The 18,967-nt window shown below is 42.6% G+C and overlaps 1 protein-coding gene across 2 annotated transcripts in view; it reads left to right on the plus strand.

Annotated features, from left to right (window-relative positions):
* adprhl1 (ADP-ribosylhydrolase like 1) overlaps positions 1 to 14,814 on the plus strand; it is a 47,767-nt gene extending 32,953 nt beyond the window's left edge. For both annotated transcript variants that reach the window (XM_078559551.1, XM_078559550.1), the window contains exons 4-7: positions 2,651 to 2,791; positions 6,443 to 6,570; positions 13,177 to 13,309; positions 14,449 to 14,814. In XM_078559551.1, coding sequence (XP_078415677.1) covers positions 2,651 to 2,791; positions 6,443 to 6,570; positions 13,177 to 13,309; positions 14,449 to 14,597 — 551 coding nt within the window. In that variant the 3' untranslated portion in view covers positions 14,598 to 14,814. The remainder of the gene's footprint in view (positions 1 to 2,650; positions 2,792 to 6,442; positions 6,571 to 13,176; positions 13,310 to 14,448) is intronic.
* The last annotated feature ends 4,153 nt before the right edge of the window (positions 14,815 to 18,967 follow it).

The raw sequence follows: 18,967 nt of genomic DNA on the forward strand, positions 1-18,967 counted from the left end.
AAATTTTTGATCTACAGGAGAGTCAGGGGTAATGGGGGACAGGCAGGAAAGGGGAGTTAAGACCATAATCAGATCAGCCATGATCTTATTGAATGGTGGAGTAGGCTCAAGGGCTGAATGGCCTACTTCTCCTATCTCTTATGTTGTTACGTTTAAGACACACCTTAGAATTTCTGTCTTTGACAAAGCTTTTGGACATCTGCCCTAATATATCCTTTATGGCTCGGTGTCAACTTTGATAATCGCTTTTGTGAAGGGTCTAGGCACATTTTACCATAGTAAAAGTGCTATATAAGTACAAATTATTGCTGTTGATTGAAAGGTGAACTAATAAGCGATTAAAATGTTAAAAAGAATTTGATAGTGTGGTTATGGAGCAACTATCTGGAAACAGATTGAGGAATAGCGATCAAAAGGGAATTGGATAAATATTTGAAGAAAAAGATAATGCAGGGATATTGGGAAAGAGTGTGGGAATGGAAGTAAATGGATTGCTCTTGGAAAGTGCCAGTGTAGACCTGATGGGCTGTATGGCCTCTTTCTGTAATTTACTGTTATATAACCTTATTGTCTCTGGGGGAATTTAGAGCAAGAGAACACAATCACAAAATTGGTCATTCAGGCGTGAAATCAGGAAACACTTCTCCAAATTTCTGCAAAGCTGTGTGTGAAACTCTCCCCCAAAAGACTGTGGATGTTGACACAATTGGAGTTGCAAGATGGAGATCAATGGCTTTTGTTGGGTAAGAGTAACGAAGGATGTGGAGAAAATGTAGTTGAATGGAGTTGGGGAAAAAAATCAGCCATGATATAAATAAATGATGCATCAGGCTATGGGGTTGCTGAATGGCCTATAACTGTTTCTGTGTTCATACGACCTGAAGCTCCATTATTTACTCTAGCTGATTAAATACTGAGAAATTTGAACTGACGTTTCACTTGGCTCATCAATCATCTGACTGGGAAATCATGAATGTCTGAGAATGAAAGAGGCTGAAACTGTGAAACACTAATTAAATAGACAGTGATGTGGGGTGTCACCATAGCAATTAAGTCTCAGTAAGGTCTGAGCAAGTCCGCAGTGACTAGTCAGTTGATTTAAGCTGTGTCAAGCCTAGGGAAAACAAATTCTGGTGTTTTTGCCAATTATTTTAAATCTGCCTTCTGTTCCTGGAAACAGCTCCCTATCTACTCTATCAAAACCTTTGGTAATTCTGAACTGCTCTATTAAATCTCCTCTTGACCTCTCTAGTCTCTGTACGTAACTGAAGTCTGTCATCACTGGTACTACCCTGGTAAATCTATTCTGTACCTTTTCCAAGGTCTTCCCTAAGTGTGGTGCTGAGAATTGGACATATCGCTCCAGTGAAGGTCTAACCAGTAATTTTTCTCCTTTGCAAGTATTCATTCACTTTCATTTGGTTAGGTATTATTGAATCTGTTTCCACTGCCCTTTCACCATTATAAAAACAAAAAAGTACTGCGGATGCTGGAAATCCAAAACAAAAACAGAATTACCTGGAAAAACTCAGCAGGTCTGGCAGCATCGGCGGAGAAGAAAAGAGTTGACGTTTCGAGTCCTCATGACTGAAGCTACCCAAACAATTAAAACAAGGTAAAAACCACCACCATTATGCCAGACTATACAAGTCCATTTAACCCTTATGTACAAATTATCCACCTTACCCGCCCACCGGGGATCAGGCGTTAGACTTCCCACCCTGGAGACATACAATACCCATCTTGTAGAGCCTCTCCGTTCTTCATCTTGGGTCTTGTGACATCTCTTCAGGTGGTCTCTTTGAGACGATCCTCTGACTACTGGTCTCCAAAGATTTGTAAAAGTTCCAATGTCAGGGAGATCGTCAGTCTTGAAGTAAGCTGGGCGAAGGATTTGTACTTGTCGATCTTCAGGAAACGCATGAGGCTGTCATTCTTGTCGAACCACTTCCCTCTCGCACCCATGACGAATCCGAAGTATTTTACTGACTCGCCGCCTGTCAGTTCCAGTATCTCCTTCTCAAGATGTTGGTATTTGTGCTCTTTTTCGGCCCAAGCTTTCTCCAGCGATTTGTTGTTATCTTCGAAACGTACTGTCACATCCACCACCGCTACTACTCCGTCCTTGACGAGGACCAGATCTGGCTTCCAGAGGGACCCGTCCTTTCTGAAGAGCCTCGGTTCTAGGTGAGATGTCCAGCCATATTTGGCGATGAACTGCTGCAAGCGGTCCAGGATTTTGTAATGTTTTTTGATTCTTGCATTTTTCACAAACGGACAGCTGCCGGAGATGTGAGCCAGTGATTCGAATGGGGCCTCACATCTCCTGCAGGATTTGTTATGGTGTTGTCTGCCTCGGTTTAAGGTGGATCTCGTTGGGTAGAGATTGCACCGCAGTAGTAAACTGTTGATGAGTCTGGATTGTTTAATGTTGAAACAGGTTTTCATCCAGGAATTAGAGGCGTAGTCGTTTGCGTAATACTTGACGCCAGTTCCTTGGCATTGGAGGTCTTGTTCTGCTGAAGGGTCATGAGGACTCGAAATGTCAACTCTTTTCTTCTCCGCCGATGCTGCCAGACCTGCTGAGTTTTTCCAGGTAATTCTGTTTTTGTTTTGCCCTTTCACCATTGTCTGTCTCTATTCATGGTAGGTTTCCTGGGATCACTGTGCACAGCTCTGTTCGCATCCTATGCTGTCCAGCGCAAGCCCATGGTGGAATGGGGAAGGGAGATGTTAAAGATTGTTGGTGTGGCCGAGGCGTACTGTAGGAGAACCATTCGTCATATGTCAGGTGAGAGCTTTATGGTGGGAGCAGGGTGGGAGACTACCAGAAACATCGTATTAAAAGCATCTAAATTTAAGATCTGATTCTGTGGGAGAAATTCCATCAAGTGTTTCCATGGATTGTCCTTTATTACTTGTATGTGGGATTTGAAGTGAGTTCCCAGGATGTGAATATGATGCACAGACCTCCCATCAGTTCAGGCCATAGTCTCTAGAACATCTTGCATTTATATAGTGCTTTTAGCATGGGAAAACGGCCCAATGTGCTGCACAGGTGGGCAATTTAAGACTGACATCAAGTCAAAGAAGATATTAGGTGACTAAACACAGGGTGAATGAGGCAGGTTATAAAGAGGGTCTTCAAGGAGGAGAAAGAAACAGAAAGATTTAAGAAGGAAAACCCCGAGCCTGGGACTTTGGCAGCAGAAGGCATGACTGCCATTGGTGGAGAGAAGGAAATTGGGAATGCCCAAGTCATATGGGAGTTCTTGGAGGTTTGTCAAACTGAAAGAGGGAGTGGCGAGGTCCTGGAAGGATTTTTACACAAGGATGACATTTTTTAAATTGACGCATTGCTGGAATGGGAGCCAATGTATGTCAATGAGCACAGGGGTGATGAGTGAATGGGAGTTGATGTGGCTTAGGACACAGGCAGCAGAGTTTAGGATGAGTATAAGTTTACAGAGGGTGCAGCATGGGAAACCAGTGAGAAGAATAGCTGAGTCTAGAAGTAATAAAGACATGGGTGAGTGTTTTGGCAGCTGATAAGTTGAGGCAGGGGCAGAGTTCAGCGATATTATAGAGATGGAATTGGTAGTCTTAACAGCGGAGATGATATAGGGTCGGAAATTAAGGCTGTGGTCAAATATAATGCCCAGGTTGTGGACAGCCAGCTTCATCTCAGAGAATGGCCAGGGAGGAGGATGGAATTTGTCAGTGGAAAGGGAATGGAGTTTGTGGGGACTGAATGTTGGACAAGCAGGCTGACAACACAGAAACATTAGAGGAGTTGAGAGAGATGGTGCTGAGGTAGAGCTAGATATCATCAGCATACATGTGACAACTGATACTGAGTTTGTGGGTGATTATGAGGAAGGGTTGAGCAGATTGGGCCAATACTCCTTGGAGTTTAGAAGAATGAGAGGTGATCTTATTGAAACATTTAAGATTTTGAGGGGGCTTGACAGGGAGGTTGCTGGGAGGATAAAACTAGGGGGCACAGATTAAAGATGAGGAGTCTCCCATTTAAGGCAGAAATGAGGATTTTTCTCAAAAGGTCCCTGGACTTTGGAATTCTCTTCCCCAGAGAGCAGTGAAGGCTGGGTTATTCAATTTATTTAAGGCTGTTAGATAGATTTTTGATCTACAAGGGAGTCAAGGGTTATTGGGAACAGGCAGGAAGTGGAGTAAAGGCTGCAATCAGTTCAGCCATGATCTTATTGAATGGCCTACTGCTACTCCTATTTCTTATGTTCTTATGATTATATGTCGCCAAGGCGGCAACATGTGGATAAGGAATAGATCCTTGAAGGACACCAGAGGTGACAGTGTGCAAGCAGGAAGAGAGAAGTCATTGCAAGTGAAATTTAGCTAGAACTGGATAGATATGAATGGAACCAGGCAAGTGAAGTTCCACCCAGCTGGACAAGAGTTGGGAGGCATTGGAGGAGGTAGGTGTGGTCAACTGTTTTGAAGGCTGCAGTCAGGTCAAGAAGGACAGGGAGGGATAATTAACCATTACTGCAGTCACAATAGGATGCCATCTGTGACTTTGATAAGGTCAGTTTAAGTACTATGGTTGGGGGAGCAACCTGATTGGAGGAATTCAGATATGAAGTTCTGGGAAAGATAGGCAGAGATTTGGGAGGTGACAACACATTCTAGGGCTTTGGGGAGGAAAGGGTGATTGTAGGTGGGGTGGTAATTTTCAAAGACAGAGGATTCAAGGGTGGGGTTATTTGTGGGTGAGGGGGGGTGGGGGAGAGGGGGAGACATATGATGACAGCAAATTTTGAAAGGGAGGAGACAGTACCTGAGGAGAAGGAACCATTCATGATATCAGCTAACGTGGAGCCAGGAGGGGAAGCTGGCTGTCAGCAGTTTAGTAGGAGTAGGATTGAGGGAGCAGGAGGTGGGTCTCATGCACAAGATGAACTCAGACGTAGGAGAGAAACTGGAGAAAGTTTAGGGTTAGGGTAAGGTGGAAACTTAGAGGAAATTTGGTTCAGTGGGCTAGGGAAAAGAGAAGGAAGTGACAGAAACAGCTAAATGGATAATCTCCCAAAATATTCCATCAGCTCCTCGCACCTGTGGGTGGAGTGGGGCAAGTGCTTGAAGAGATCAACAGCTGCAGAAATGTGATGTCTAGAGGGCCAAAGACCAGACAGCTGTAGGTTACGTGGGGCAATGTTTTACTTACAGTGGCAGATACATGAGGAAGGTGGAAAGGGAAAAAGGATGAGGGTTAAAAGCGATCAGAGATGGCTGCCCCTGTGATTGAGATGATGGAAATTGAGAGGCCACATGAGATGGTAAGGATGAGAGATGGTAGGAGAATTTAAATGGAGGGCAATGTTAAGGGAAGCATAGAGAGGATGGGAAAGTTGAGGTGCTGCTGGTAAGGAAGCAGTAACGAGTGTCCCGATAGGCCCTTTGGAATTCAAAATTTCCGTCAATTCGCAAAACAGAGAAAAATCCAACTGTGGCAGGCGGGTTCCTGAGGCCTAGCCATTCTCCTCCTGGACCAAGTGACCTATCACAGACCAAGGCCAGGGAGTTCACCTAAAGGATAGTATCACCTGACCATGAAAAATTGACAATTGACGGCCAAACTAGTGTGAAATTTGATCCATTAAATTAGCTGTAGGTCAATAGTATTAATATAAAATGGGTCAGAACTATAAGAGCGTTATTCAGTTTACACCAGAAATGGAGAATGATAGTAACGTCAAACTAACCCAAGTGGGGCTGCCTCACGCTGATGGAGACTTTTAGTGTTTCATTTTAATAGCCTATTTGGTGACAGGGGACAGTTTGCTCACACCGTTTCTCTCACAGGGGCAGATGTAGATTGTTATCCCAGATGGAAAGAGTAAAAAAAGACCCAGTTGCCAGCAAGTACTTTCTTGATCTCGTAATAGCCAGCCATTGAGCATGGGAGGCCTGGGATAGATCTCAAACCTCATTCTCAGCATGAGAGACTAGGATAGATGTAAAGCCTCAGTATGAAAGGCCTAGGATAGTTGTACAGCCTTGACAGGGGAAGCCTCTGATAGATCCCTGGTTTCAGTAGATGAGGAATCAAGATAAGTAAATATTGCTGAAAAGAGAGAAATGTTGCCGAAGCTTTTCATCTTGCTCTCATCAAAACAAGCACAATGCCAAATTTCAAATAATTACTTTCTCTATGACAACACCACAGCCAATCAAAGTCAATTTTCTAACCAATCAATGCTCTTCTCCTGTAGTGTAAATTGTTGTGATCTTTTGAAATTTGGCATTCTTGCATTTGTCCTGATGAATGCAAGATGAAAAGCTTTAGTAACTTTTCTCCCTTTTTAGCAATATTCAAAAGGAAATATAGTAATCTTTGTTTAATGGTTCAGTAGCATCCTGAAATTGTAAGAATGGACTCAATGAGATGCACCTTTTGCTTTAGAATACCAAGAAAATTGGTTTTATTTTGAAACCAAGTGGCAATCATATTTGGAAGAAAGAGGAATTGCACGGGAAGGGCAGAACACACCAACTTTTCCAAAGAATTACGACGCAGAGAAAAGAGATCAGGTTGGTGCATTTGATACAGAATCCTGAGTTAAAACTCTGCCATTTTGAAGCTCTAGGGGGCCAAATAGAATTGGTCCCCACCTGGTAAAAGGTCTACCAACCAGCAGGGCATCTTGTCAAACTGTGGCCTTGCTTTGACACGATTATACTTAATGAAAGTGTTCCTGCAATTGCTCACTTTGATTGACTGTGTACCGGGTGCTGAGGACCACTGGAGATGCCCACTCCAGTAGGTTAGCCTTGCATTGTGGAGGACCAGGGATAGAGTCAGTATTGCCACAGTATCGGAATGTTGCTGCAAGAGATCTTATAGCATACCGGTGGAAAGGTCTTTGTAAAGGGAAAGGCAGTGGCATCTTCTCTCATTATACAATCAGTTGGCATATCTGTACATGTAGGAACCGAGCAAGTGTGGCACTAGGAAGGCCAAACTTGGTTAGTTTCACATCAGTATTCTAGAAGGAAAGGTTTGGCACCAATCCTCTGGATAGTGCAGGGTTCACTGAGTTGATCTATAAGCACTGGGATACTGGAATAGTTGGTAAAGTTTCTGTGCTTTGGAAGGTCGAGGTCGGTTGCATTGGTATCTGTGCTTTGGGATTGTTGCACCATTAGTTATCTGGGTTCTGGGACTCTTCTGGGTTTATTGATTTGTTATCTGTTCTGGTACGATCAGAGTTGGTTAGTTTTGTATCTGTGATCTGGTGTGTTTGGGTTCTGTTAGATTTGCATCAGTGCTACATGACAGCATAAGAAATAGGTGGTAGAAGTCATAGGTTTGGAAGGTGCTGTTGAAGGAGATTTGGTGAGTTGCTGCAGTGCATCTTGTAGATGGTATGCACTGGTACCACTGTGCACTGGTGGTAGAGGGATTGAATGTTTACTGGTGTACTAATCAGGTGGGCTAATTTGTCTTGGATGGTGTCTAACCCATGTTGGAGCTGCACTCATCCAGCCAAGTGGAGAGTATTACTGACTTGTGCCTTGTATATGGTGGACAGGCTTTGGGGAGTCAGGAGGTGAGTTACTCGCGGCAGGATTCCCAGCCTCCAACCTACTCTTGTAGGCACAGTATCTATGTGGCTTGTTCAGTTAAGTCTCTGGCCTATAGAAGCTCCCAGTATGTTAATGGTGCAGGATTCAGCGATGGTAATGCTGCTGAATGTCATGGGGAGATGATTAAATTCTCTCATGTTGGAGATACTCCTTGCCTGGCACTTGTGTGGTGCGAATGTGCTACTTATCAGCCCAAGTTCCAATGTTGTCCAGGTATTCCTACATGCAGGCACAGACTGCTTTAGTATCTAAGAAGCTATGAATGGAACTGAATACTGTGCAATCATCAGTGAACATTCCCAGTTCTGATCTTTTTTTGGATGGAGGATCATTGATGAAGCAGCTAAAGATGGTTGTGCCTAGGATACTACCCTGAGAAACTCCTGCACTGATGTCCTGGGGCTGAGATAATTGGCCTGCAACACCTACAAACACCTTCCTTTGTGCTAGGTATGACTCCAACCAGTTGAGAGTTTTCCCCCTGATTCCCGTTGACTCCAGTTTTGCCAGAGCTCCGTGGTGCCACATGGTCAAATGCTGCCTTGATATCAAGGGCAGTCACTCTCGCCTCATCTCTGGAGTTCAGCTCTTTTGTCCATGTTTGAACCAAGGCTGTAATGAGGTCAGGAGCTGAGTGCCTCTGGCAGAATCCAAGTGAATAGGTTATTGCTGAGTAAGTGCTACTTGACAGCACTGTCGATGAAACCTTCTATCATTTCACTGATGATCAAGAGTAGACCGATGGGGCAGGAATTGTCTGGGTTGGATTTTTTTTATTCATTCACACAATGTGGGCTTTGCTAGCTGGGCCAGTATTTATTGCCCTTGAGAAGGTGGTGGTGAGCTACCTTCTCAAACTGCTGCAGTCCATGTGGTGTAGGTACAGCCATAGTTGTTAGGGAGGGAGTTCCAGGATTTTGAACCAGCGACAGTGAAGGAACAGCTATGTATTTCCAAGTCAGGATGGTGAGTGACTTGGAGGGGAACTTCCAGGTGGTGGTGTTCCCATCCATCTGCTGTCCTTGTCCTTCTAGATGGCAGTGGTTGTGGGTTTGGAAGGTGCTGTCTATGGAGTCTTGGTGAATTCCTGCAGTGCATCTTGTAGATGGTACACACTGCTGCTATGGTGCGTCAGCAGTGGAGGGCGTAAATGTTTGTAGATGTGGTGCCAATCAAGCGGGCTGCTTTGTCTTGGACAGTGTCAAGCTTCTTGAATGTTGTGGGAGCTGCACTCATCCAGGCAAGTGGGTAGTATTCCATCACACTCCTAATTTGTGCCTTGGAGATGGTGGACAGGCTTTAGGGAGACAGGAAGTGAGTTACTCGTTGCAGGATTCCTAGCCTCTGACCCACTATTGTAGCCACAGCATTTATATGGCTAGTCCAGTTCATTTTCTGGCCAATGATAATCCCCAAGATGTTGATAGTGGGGGATTCAGTGGTGGTAATGCCATTGAACATCAAGGGGCGATGGTTAGATTTTCTCTTGTTGGTAATGGTTATTGCCTGGCACTTGTGTGGCGCAAATGTTACTTGCCACTTGTCAGTCCAAGCCTGGATATTGTCCTGGTCTTGCTGCATTTAGACATGGACTGCTTCAGTATCTGAGGAGCTGTGAATGGTGCTGAACATTGCTGAACATCTGACCTTATGATGGAAGGAAAGTAATTGATGAAGTAGCTGAAGATGGTTGGGCCTAGGACCCTACCCTGAGGAACTCCTGCAGTGATATCCTGGAATTGAGATGACTGACCTCCAACAACCACAACCATCTTCCTTTGTGCCAGGTATGACTCCAACCAGTGGAGAGTTTTCCCTCTGATTTTCATTGACTCCAGTTTTGCTAGGGCCTCTTGATGCCACGCTCGGTCAAAAGCGGCATTGATGTCAAGGGCAGTCACTCTCACCTCACTTCGGGAGTTCAGCTCTTTTGTCTGACACAACTCGCTGGGGATAGCGTGCTGTAATATCAAGCCCCACTGTTCCCCGAGCCGCAACAAATATGAAAAGTTTGACCAAACCACCAGATTTCTCCAATTCAACCCAACTGTTTAATTTAGGTTAACAGAATACGAGCACCAGGTTTGTAAACTTAATAAGTAAATAACTATTTATTGAACAAACTGTTGTTAACCAGTAGCAAAAGAAGGAAATATGAACTGCTAATTTCTAACACTATAACTTAAACTCTACCCCCTTCTTAAATCCCTGTGCACATACATACAAGAACATGACGCACAAAAAGATGGATTTTAAGGGTGGGATAAAACAGTTCAATAGCACCAATTCCGGAGTCCAGGATTTGATGGGTTGATTTTGATTGGTGTCTTCCAAATTCCTTTCAGTTCTTGTTGATAACAAGAGGTGGTCTTCCAGCACTTTCTGCGTTTAGTTCACTGCTTGAGCACTTGCCTTTCAATGTCTCTAACAGTGATTTTCCCCTTTGCCTCTTGACAGGGGTTTTCAGAGAGAGAGCAGGTTATAGAGATATGAGGAGAAAAAGCCAGCTGGCTATTATTGTGGAATTGCTTTGATCTTCCATACACAGAAGAAAGAGGTTTTAGGCTTGTTCCTTGCAGGCTAGGAGCTATTCTACTCCACTGCCCTCACACAAAACATGGTCTCCTGGTCAAGAGCCAATTAAAATGTTGTTGCCAGGCAGCTCTCTTGGTCCAGGACTCCATCCTGGCACCATCCTGTCTTTCATGGCACGCCCTGTTCCAGGACTGCAACATTGTATATATATCTCATACAGTTCCAGTGGTCATGTCTTTCGAAGTGCAGCCATTGTAGTTTTAACTCCATTCTCACCATCAAACACATCTTCCCCTCCCCTTTCAGAATTCTGAGGGGACTGTTCCCTCTGCAACACTCTGGTCCACTCCTCAATCACCCCCAACATCCTCTTCCCATGGCACCTTTCCATGCAAGCACAGAAGGCGCTGCACCTTCCCCTTCACCTTCTCCCTTCCCACCGTCCACAGCTCCAAACATTCCTTCCAGGTGAAATGTTGATCTACCTGTACTTATTCCAATTTAGCGTACGGTAAGCGTAGCTGATGATGTGGTCCCTTCTTCCTGTGGAAACTAAATGCAGATTGGGTGATTGGTTTGTACTAGTGTGGCCCAGGGCTTCCGGTCACCTGCCATCTTAATTCTTTGCTCCACTCCCATTCTGACCTCTCTGCCCTCGGCTTCCTACATTGTTGCAATGAAGCTCAATGTAAGCTGCAGGAAAAGCACCTCACCTTTGAATTAGGCTCTTCACAGCTTTCCAGACTCAAAATTGAGTTCAACAATTACAGACAGTAACCACTGCTTCAGTTTTTTTGAAAACTCTCTTGGTTGGAGAATCCCTTTTCAAATCACATTCCCCTCCATCTAAATTATATTGTTATAATACTCATAATATGAAAGTACTGCAGGCAAAGAGCATTTTAATAATGCTTTTAAGAAAACTTATTTACATATTTACTTACAGCTATTAGAAAGATGGTTGCTTCTCACTGCAGAGTTTGTCTATCCTGGTGTGATTTGTGACAATGACATTCGTAAATAATTGATAGTTACTTTATCCAATAAATGCTATCCAACCATCAGATAAAGGGATGGACTGTTTTTGGGATTTAAAAAAACATTAATGATTCAATATATATGTGTAAAAGTATATATGTGTATATGTATAAAAATATATATGTGTGCATTTGTGTGTTGTGTCAGAGAGAGTTTATATAATAATTCACTGATTGGCAGTGACTGACATCTTTCCATCTGTGAGAGATGATGGGATTGCAGCCTCAGAACTCTGGCGAAGTCAGATGAGGTTATCTGCTGCACCTCTTTTGATTACTGAACAAGTTGACTCTGGAAAGGCAAAGTCAGCCACAGTGGCACACATGACGCTTCCTCTTGCCAGTGGTGTGGGATGATCTCTGCTGACGCCTTGTTTCCAGGGCTGGCATCTGCTTTGGAGCTTCTGAAATCACATGTCATCATGGTAGCGAATTTATACTCCACAGCTGGTGTTGCCATTCGTATCGATTGTCTACTTGAGTTTCCTACTTGTGGTTGATGTTGAGGCTTTTATGTCTCTTGGCACAGGGTGATATTATGTGTCAAGTGCAGTTGCATGATACACTGCTTCTGACGGAACACGTAAGCCTCACCTTCCAGTACGCAGCCTCTGCGTCACCAACACCCCTGTAGTACCTCCTCACAGTGATACACTCCAACTAGGCCTTAGCTGAACGGCAGGGACTGTCAGAGAAACCTTGACCCTCCGAAATGTGATATACAGGCCCATCGGCATGTGGACACATCCTGGTGTCCATCAACCAAGTCCCAGCTATCGGTCAAATAGTATCCACTGACTTGTGGGTCTATCTCAGGAGAGTCAAAAGTACTGGAGTGGAGCCCTATAGGTAGCTGGTAATCCCTTTAAGCAAGCACCTTCTGGCAACTTCTGCAACCGAGTGGGGTTCCTGCCCAAGCTACACAGCCAAAAAAACAAATGGAGAGAACACTTCACCCTGAATAACAAATGGAGGGGACACTTCGCCCTTACTCTCACTACTGAGGGGACTAACATGGGAAGTAGCAGTTTATGGCTTGTAAGCCCAGCTCGATTGATGTAAAGAAAGGGTGTCACAGGTTGCCTCTGATGGTGAGCAGGATGATTGCATTCTATTGGACAATCGCCGCCTGCCTCAAGCTGAGAGCCCCAAGCCAATAAGGTACTAAGCCACCAACGTCTGAGAATTAGGGCTCCTCTTATAATGATTGATATTAATTATAGATAGGTGCTCTCCAAAACTGCTTCCATTGGTTAAAACCAAAGCCTGGTTTGAAAAGGACAATTCTACCTATTCTCTCCCAATTAGATGTTAGCATGTCATATTATTGACACAAAGAACCAATAATCTTTGTTCTTTTCTGGCCAATCAGTATGCAAAGATGTGAGGCTTATTGATATTGACATGGCAGAGGATGCAGGGCGAAGTTATCATTCGTGTTAATAACATTTATCAGTATTGAGACAGTCTCCAGTTAGAAACCATTTTACCTCAATGTTTCAGGTGAAACTTGTGACAAAGGTGATTTAGTTCACAGATCCCTGGAAATACTCTATGGACCTCTGTTTGAGAACCTCAGTTCGTGACCCATATTTTGTTTCTTTACTTGTCCCATCACCACCCCCTTTTGCCTTGCATCATCAACCCATTTTTCATTTGATTGTTCCTGCCTCCTCCCTTCTCCATGTCCTCCCTCTTCGTTCCTTTCTTGGCCTCTGTACTTGCTTCAAAACTGTCACATCTTTAACTTTTCCAGTTCTTATGAAAGGTCATGGCCTGAAATATTAGCCCTGTTTTCTCTCTCCACAGTGGCTGCTGAATATTTCTAGTATTTTCTGTCTTTCTTTTAGATTTCCAGAATCTGCAGGATTTTTGTTATTGTATAAATATAATGTAAGGGAGGGACTGAGAGAATAAATGATACAAATGAAGAACCACAGAGAAAAGAATAATATCCAGTCAAATTAATTCATCAAAGGTATACAAAGAATGGAGCTCCGAAGGTGTGGGTGGGAGAAGAGGACATGATGCTCCAATGATAGCCTACGATGCACTCCTGTTCGCTGGGGGTGACTGGACAGAACTCTGTAATCATGCCATGTTTCATGGAGGTAAGAAGCTCCAATACAACCGTGGATTATTTGCACTGTGATTCCCAGGAATCAGATCAGTAGTCAATGTCTGTCTGAGATTGAAAGATGGAGGTGACCTTGGGTTACTGCAAAAATATTTTAATCAAATTCCTGTCACTAAGAGCAGTGGTCCACTAAATCTCTGGAGAGGGAAATCATTAAGAGGTAGGGCTTACCAATACAAAAAATACTCCTTCTATGTGTCATTCATGCACATTATGTTTAGTAGTACGACTGAGGAAGTTAATCAGCTTTTAGTGCAAATTATTTGGATGCCATAAAGATGTCACTCAGTTAGATCATGGCTGATCTACACCTCAACTCCATTTGTCCACCATTGCTATAAAGTCCTTGATGGCCCCAGCAAATAAAACTCCACTGACCTTCATCTCAAAATCTCCAATCGTCCCCCAGCATCCACACCCCTTCTGTTCCAAATTTTCACTGCCCTTTGTGTGATTTCCCTCCTAAACAGTCTTGCTCTAATTTTAACGTTAAGCCCCCTAACTCTGAACTCCCTCACCAAAGGAAATCATTTCTCTCTAACTAACCTATCAAATCCTTTAAACATTTTGATTAAATCACTCCTTAATCTTCTATACGCAAGGGAATGTAATCTTAGTTTATGCAATTTTGCCTCACAACTTAGCCCTGGTGAATCTGTGCTGTGCCTCCTCCAAAGGCCAGTTCATCCTTCCTGAGATACGGTGCTCAGAACTGAACTCATTCCTCCAGAAATATTAAACTAAGTATCTGTTTGTGGGTTCAGGATTTCTCCTGATGCCCTGACTGCTACATCCAATAAACTTTCAAGGAGTGTAATGGGTGCTTTTATTTCAGGCTCTCTGGAGTATTCTCTCTTGACATAACGTTCATTGTGAGAGGAGTCCCTGTGGCTCCATGACACTTGGTCCCATCAGGGTCCTCTAGTATTCAATTATCAATATACAAATATAATCTATATCATCAGCCAATATTGCAGCCTTAACCAACATCAAGAGATTTTCTGCTGTATATGGCATCTTCCTGTGCACAAACTGGTTGCTGCCAAGTCAACCTGTACGACACTTCAAAACCAGCTGAGGGGAAACACTTAACCTCTTATTTTAAATCAACAGGTGAGAGTGGAGCCACCGGATCGATTGCAGGCTGCCTCTACGGCTTACTTTATGGAATGACGAACATTCCCAAAGGATTATACGAGAATTTAGAATTCAGGGAGAAACTGGAGGTGCTTGCAGAAAAACTGTATAAAGCAGCAAAATGACAGCAAAACCCCTTGACAGGTATAAGGGGGCAAGTGGAACACAACCAGTCACTCTGCTAAGAGAGCAACAGTTTCAGATTTTCAGACTCTTTCTTAACCTGCAAAGCTACTCTCTGAACTATGAAATAATAAATATTACTGATATGAGGGCAGATGAAAAAATATAACTAGGAATGAACACAAAGCTATAACTATAATAAATGTGTGTACCTCACTATATACAGAGAGCATGAATCTCCTCGGGGCTTCTCCTGTTCTCAGCAGAAGTTCAACTTTTAGGTCATGTGCAAAATTGGAATTTCTGTCCAACCTCTATTGAAGTTACTGTAACAATTGAGAGAAAGACCAAGCAAATTCACCCCACAGTGTTTACAATGTAAATTGTAATGCCTTACAATCTATATATAGTACTTTCTGTTATAATTCGCTGCTCATTCACTGAGTAAAGGAAGAACCTGGAGTCAGTCTTTCCTTATGTTACGACTGAGATGGAAGGAGTACACTGTCTGTACCTAGTTCCACTATTCCACAGGTCACAACATGTATTTAAATGATTTTTTCACCTAGCTATAAGGCCAGTTATGTGCATTACCTATTAATCTCAGAATGACCACTGAATGCCTAGGTTTCTTAATTAGCAACAAAATTATTAGTTTATTATAAAACCAGACTTGTCAAGTAGAAAGGCAAAGCTTATTAACATGAAATATGAAAGTATAACAATTACTCTTTCTAAATACCCTAACACACTCACACAAACAAACAATAAAATAAAGGAATTCTGTCAAAAGGTTAAAAGTCAATGGTTCAAGGGGAAAGGATAAATGGTGGAGTTCTTGAAATGATGTCCAGGTTAAATGGTTGGTCTCTCAGCACTAGTCAGGAAACAACTGATGATTGTTGCACTACTTTTCAGGCAGACTTCATGGAAAACTTGCAGTCAGTCGATTTCAGAATGTAGAGTGACTTCAGAGCAACTTGCATTCACTTTTTGCTTTCGACTGGGTTAGGAGCTTCAGGAGCTTGATCTTTCTTGTTTTCCCCAAAGCAAAGCAGCCTACCAACTTTTAAAGCACAGTTTTCCAAAGCATGTTTTCTTTTTCAAAGCCATAAACCACCAAGGGACCTTCTTGAAAACAGTCCACTGTGGTCAAGAGGTTTCCAGCTTCTTTAAAACTGCTTAATTACCTTTTCTTGTAAAATGCTGTCTTCTCCAGGAATAACAGCAGCTTTGCATTAACCCTTTAAGGGACAGTGTCTTTTAAAAAACACAAATTCTTCCAGAATGTCCTTAGACCTTGAAGATGAAGCATTTTCCACAATTAAAGCATTTATGACATTTAATGTAGGTTTGTTCACAAAACCCAGAGAATACAGGCACCCTTTTCCCTGGAGTGGAAACCAGTCCTTAAATATATTTAAGAATAATGTCCTAACCTTTTCCCAATTAGTAACAGCTGATCTCACTTACAGCTAGAGCATGCACTTCATTGTAACAGATTGCCTTTCTTGAAGAAAAAAAGTGCATATTTACAGACAAAATTTAAAAGAAAACTGAAGAAAGAGAAATAAACATACACTCTCAAGACTCACATCATGAGCTATCCTTCTTCTAAGACTCCCAATAATTTCTCACTGGAAGCATTCCTTTTGGTAAAGCAATCAGACAATTGTTGGCTTGTATCTATCCATTTGAGTTTGGAGAGTTCCCTTTCTTCCACCATTTGTTTCAGACTCTCAATATCAATTCTTAATCTCTTCTCATTCACATGCTTTGTGGAGTGCACATTATCCAAAAGGGAACAATCGTCTATATAACATTCTATTGGTACGGTTTCTTTGGCATCACCCTGATATAGAATTTCACCTAATATCTTTGATAAAAAGAATGCCATGTCAACTGCCTCGACAAGTGTGAGAATCTCAGCAACCAGGATACAATTTGCTATTCTCTTTATTTTCTTGGCTTCCCAAGCCCAGGGGCAACATTTCCCACTTACTCTCATAAGAAACATTATAAAACCAGCTGTGCTTGAAAACCCATCACAAAGGTTTGCATGAGAGGCAACACTAAAAACAATAAACTTTATATTCTTAGGATCACCCAAAGATGGAAATTTCAGCATACATTTCTCTATTTTAAATTTTTTAAGTGTTTTGTATGTCCATAAAATGTCCTCAACCTTTTGGATGTTTCATGACAGTACTCAGTTCTAAGACATCAAAACTTACATCTGACCTTGTTTGTGTGCCCAGCCAATTCAATTGTCCAATTAGACTTTGCAGCTGCTAAGTCTCAGTTTTGGAAGCATCTGCATTTTTTGTTAGGACCTGGTATGATTGACTATGATAGGGTTAACACTTTCTAAGTAAGATTGTTGTTTTAAAGTTGCATCAGACCCATATGATCTTATTTCCAGCCCAATATATTTAAAGGCCCCAGAAGCCTGACTCCCAACCTTAAATTCTGTTCTAATCCTGTCAATAATATAGTTTTGGAACTCGCTAGTACCACCCCATAGAAAGTCATCAACATGCATCATAAAGGTACCCGAGAGTTTCCCGCCATGGTACCAATAAAACATGGCAGGATCTGCCTTCAAAACTGATCTAACTGAAAAGTACTATAATCTGGAAGTATCGTTCAAACCATATACACATTTATTTAACATCCAAAGTCTTCCTTCTACATCTAGTGCCTCCTTAGGAGGTTGGAGAAACACTTCCTTCTGAAGGTGATTTTCCCCCTGCAGAAATACAGCTCTTATGTCAATTGACTTATATTCCCAAGAAAATGTTGCTTAAGGGGCCAAAAAAAGTTCCAAAATTACCTTTCCTGCTGTTGGCGAGTCCACACTGATATCTTTATCTCCTAAGCATTCTTCAAAACCCTAGGCCACTAACCTCGCCTTGGCCTTTAAGTTCCATCCAGTAGGACCTTTTCTGTGTAGATCCATCAATGTGATAATGCTGGCTGACCCTTATCTGGAACCCATGAATACATACCAAACTCCCTCCATCTGTCTAACTCTTTCTATATAGCCTCCCGTATGGCTTTATCCCCTAATTTGTTGGAAGCTACAAAAGTTTCTCGGCCAATGGGACTTCCGCTTCAACTGTTTTGTCTGGATGGTTCTGTATTCTCCATTCTACTGTGTCAAAGTCAAACTGCGACCTATACTTGTCTGTTGAAATCTTTCTGGGCTATTACTGTTAGATCCCCTGTATACTATCTGAGGCCCTTTCCACTGTACGTGAATGTTTCATCAACTGGGATTCATTGCCCGATCCATTACTGTAACTCAAGTTATGCTTGCTTATTTTCCATTCTCGTACTCCATTCTCCCAGTCCATGGCCTTCACTGTTTGTCCATCATGCTGGACATTCAACCAATTTTTATATTTTCCAGGTTCCCCTGCCTGTCCCACTATTATTGCATCCCTCCAGTTATTCGATCTTTCTGGATGGTACAATACCCGGAAACCCACTTTGGGCAGTTGGCCTCTAGACAAAATAACCCTGTTCATCACAATCAGTTTCTCTACTGGCATCTAACCCCTGATCTATCATATCTTGTCCCTCTGGCTCTACCCATCAAAATATATGAGTCTGCGATGCACATGGTGCTTCATCATCCTCTATCACATTGTCAGTATCCGAAAATTCATAATTCATTCCAGTGATCCATGAGGAATGGGCTTTTATTGTTTGATTCCCATGTTGGATAATCACTGTTTTCCCCTCACATTCTATAATTTTTCCTGGGCCTTTCCATTCTCTATGCCCCTCTCTCTCAGATCACTAGAAATAAAGTCTACTTCAGATGGTGTTATGCGATGTTGCATAATTCTTTCCAAAACTTCATAAAAGCATTGATAAAGGCTTTCCTGCCTGCATGGAATGCATTCAAATGGGCAGAGAAAATAGAGCTAATGGTAGTTCATTCCAGGGTAGGGGGAACATCAGAAAGCAACTTTGGATTCCTTCCACAAACCAAGTGGCATGGACTATAACCCCAAACAGTTGCAAAGAATTTTTAGCATGTACTGCCCATGCCAGTGCCGTTTACAACTTACAAGCCAATTGGTTGGCCAATATCTTATGCAACGTCTCGTTAATTACTGCGTGACTCATCTCTCATAAACCATTGCTGAACAGGCTCTCAGCCGCACTATTCGGGACATATAATATTCAAATTCTCTCATGTCCCGAAATTCGTCGTTTGCAAATTCTCTCCCATTTTGTTGGGGTTCCTGATCCAGTACCAACCCATTTTCCATGACCTTGGCCATGATTATCTGTTTGCCCTTGCTATTTATCACTGTAGGTAGGCCAAATCTAGTTGCCTCATCCACAAAGTGTAACAAAT

The sequence above is a fragment of the Cetorhinus maximus genome, chromosome 16, assembly GCF_964194155.1.
Source record: "Cetorhinus maximus chromosome 16, sCetMax3.hap1.1, whole genome shotgun sequence".
NCBI classification, from domain to species: Eukaryota; Metazoa; Chordata; class Chondrichthyes; order Lamniformes; family Cetorhinidae; genus Cetorhinus; species Cetorhinus maximus.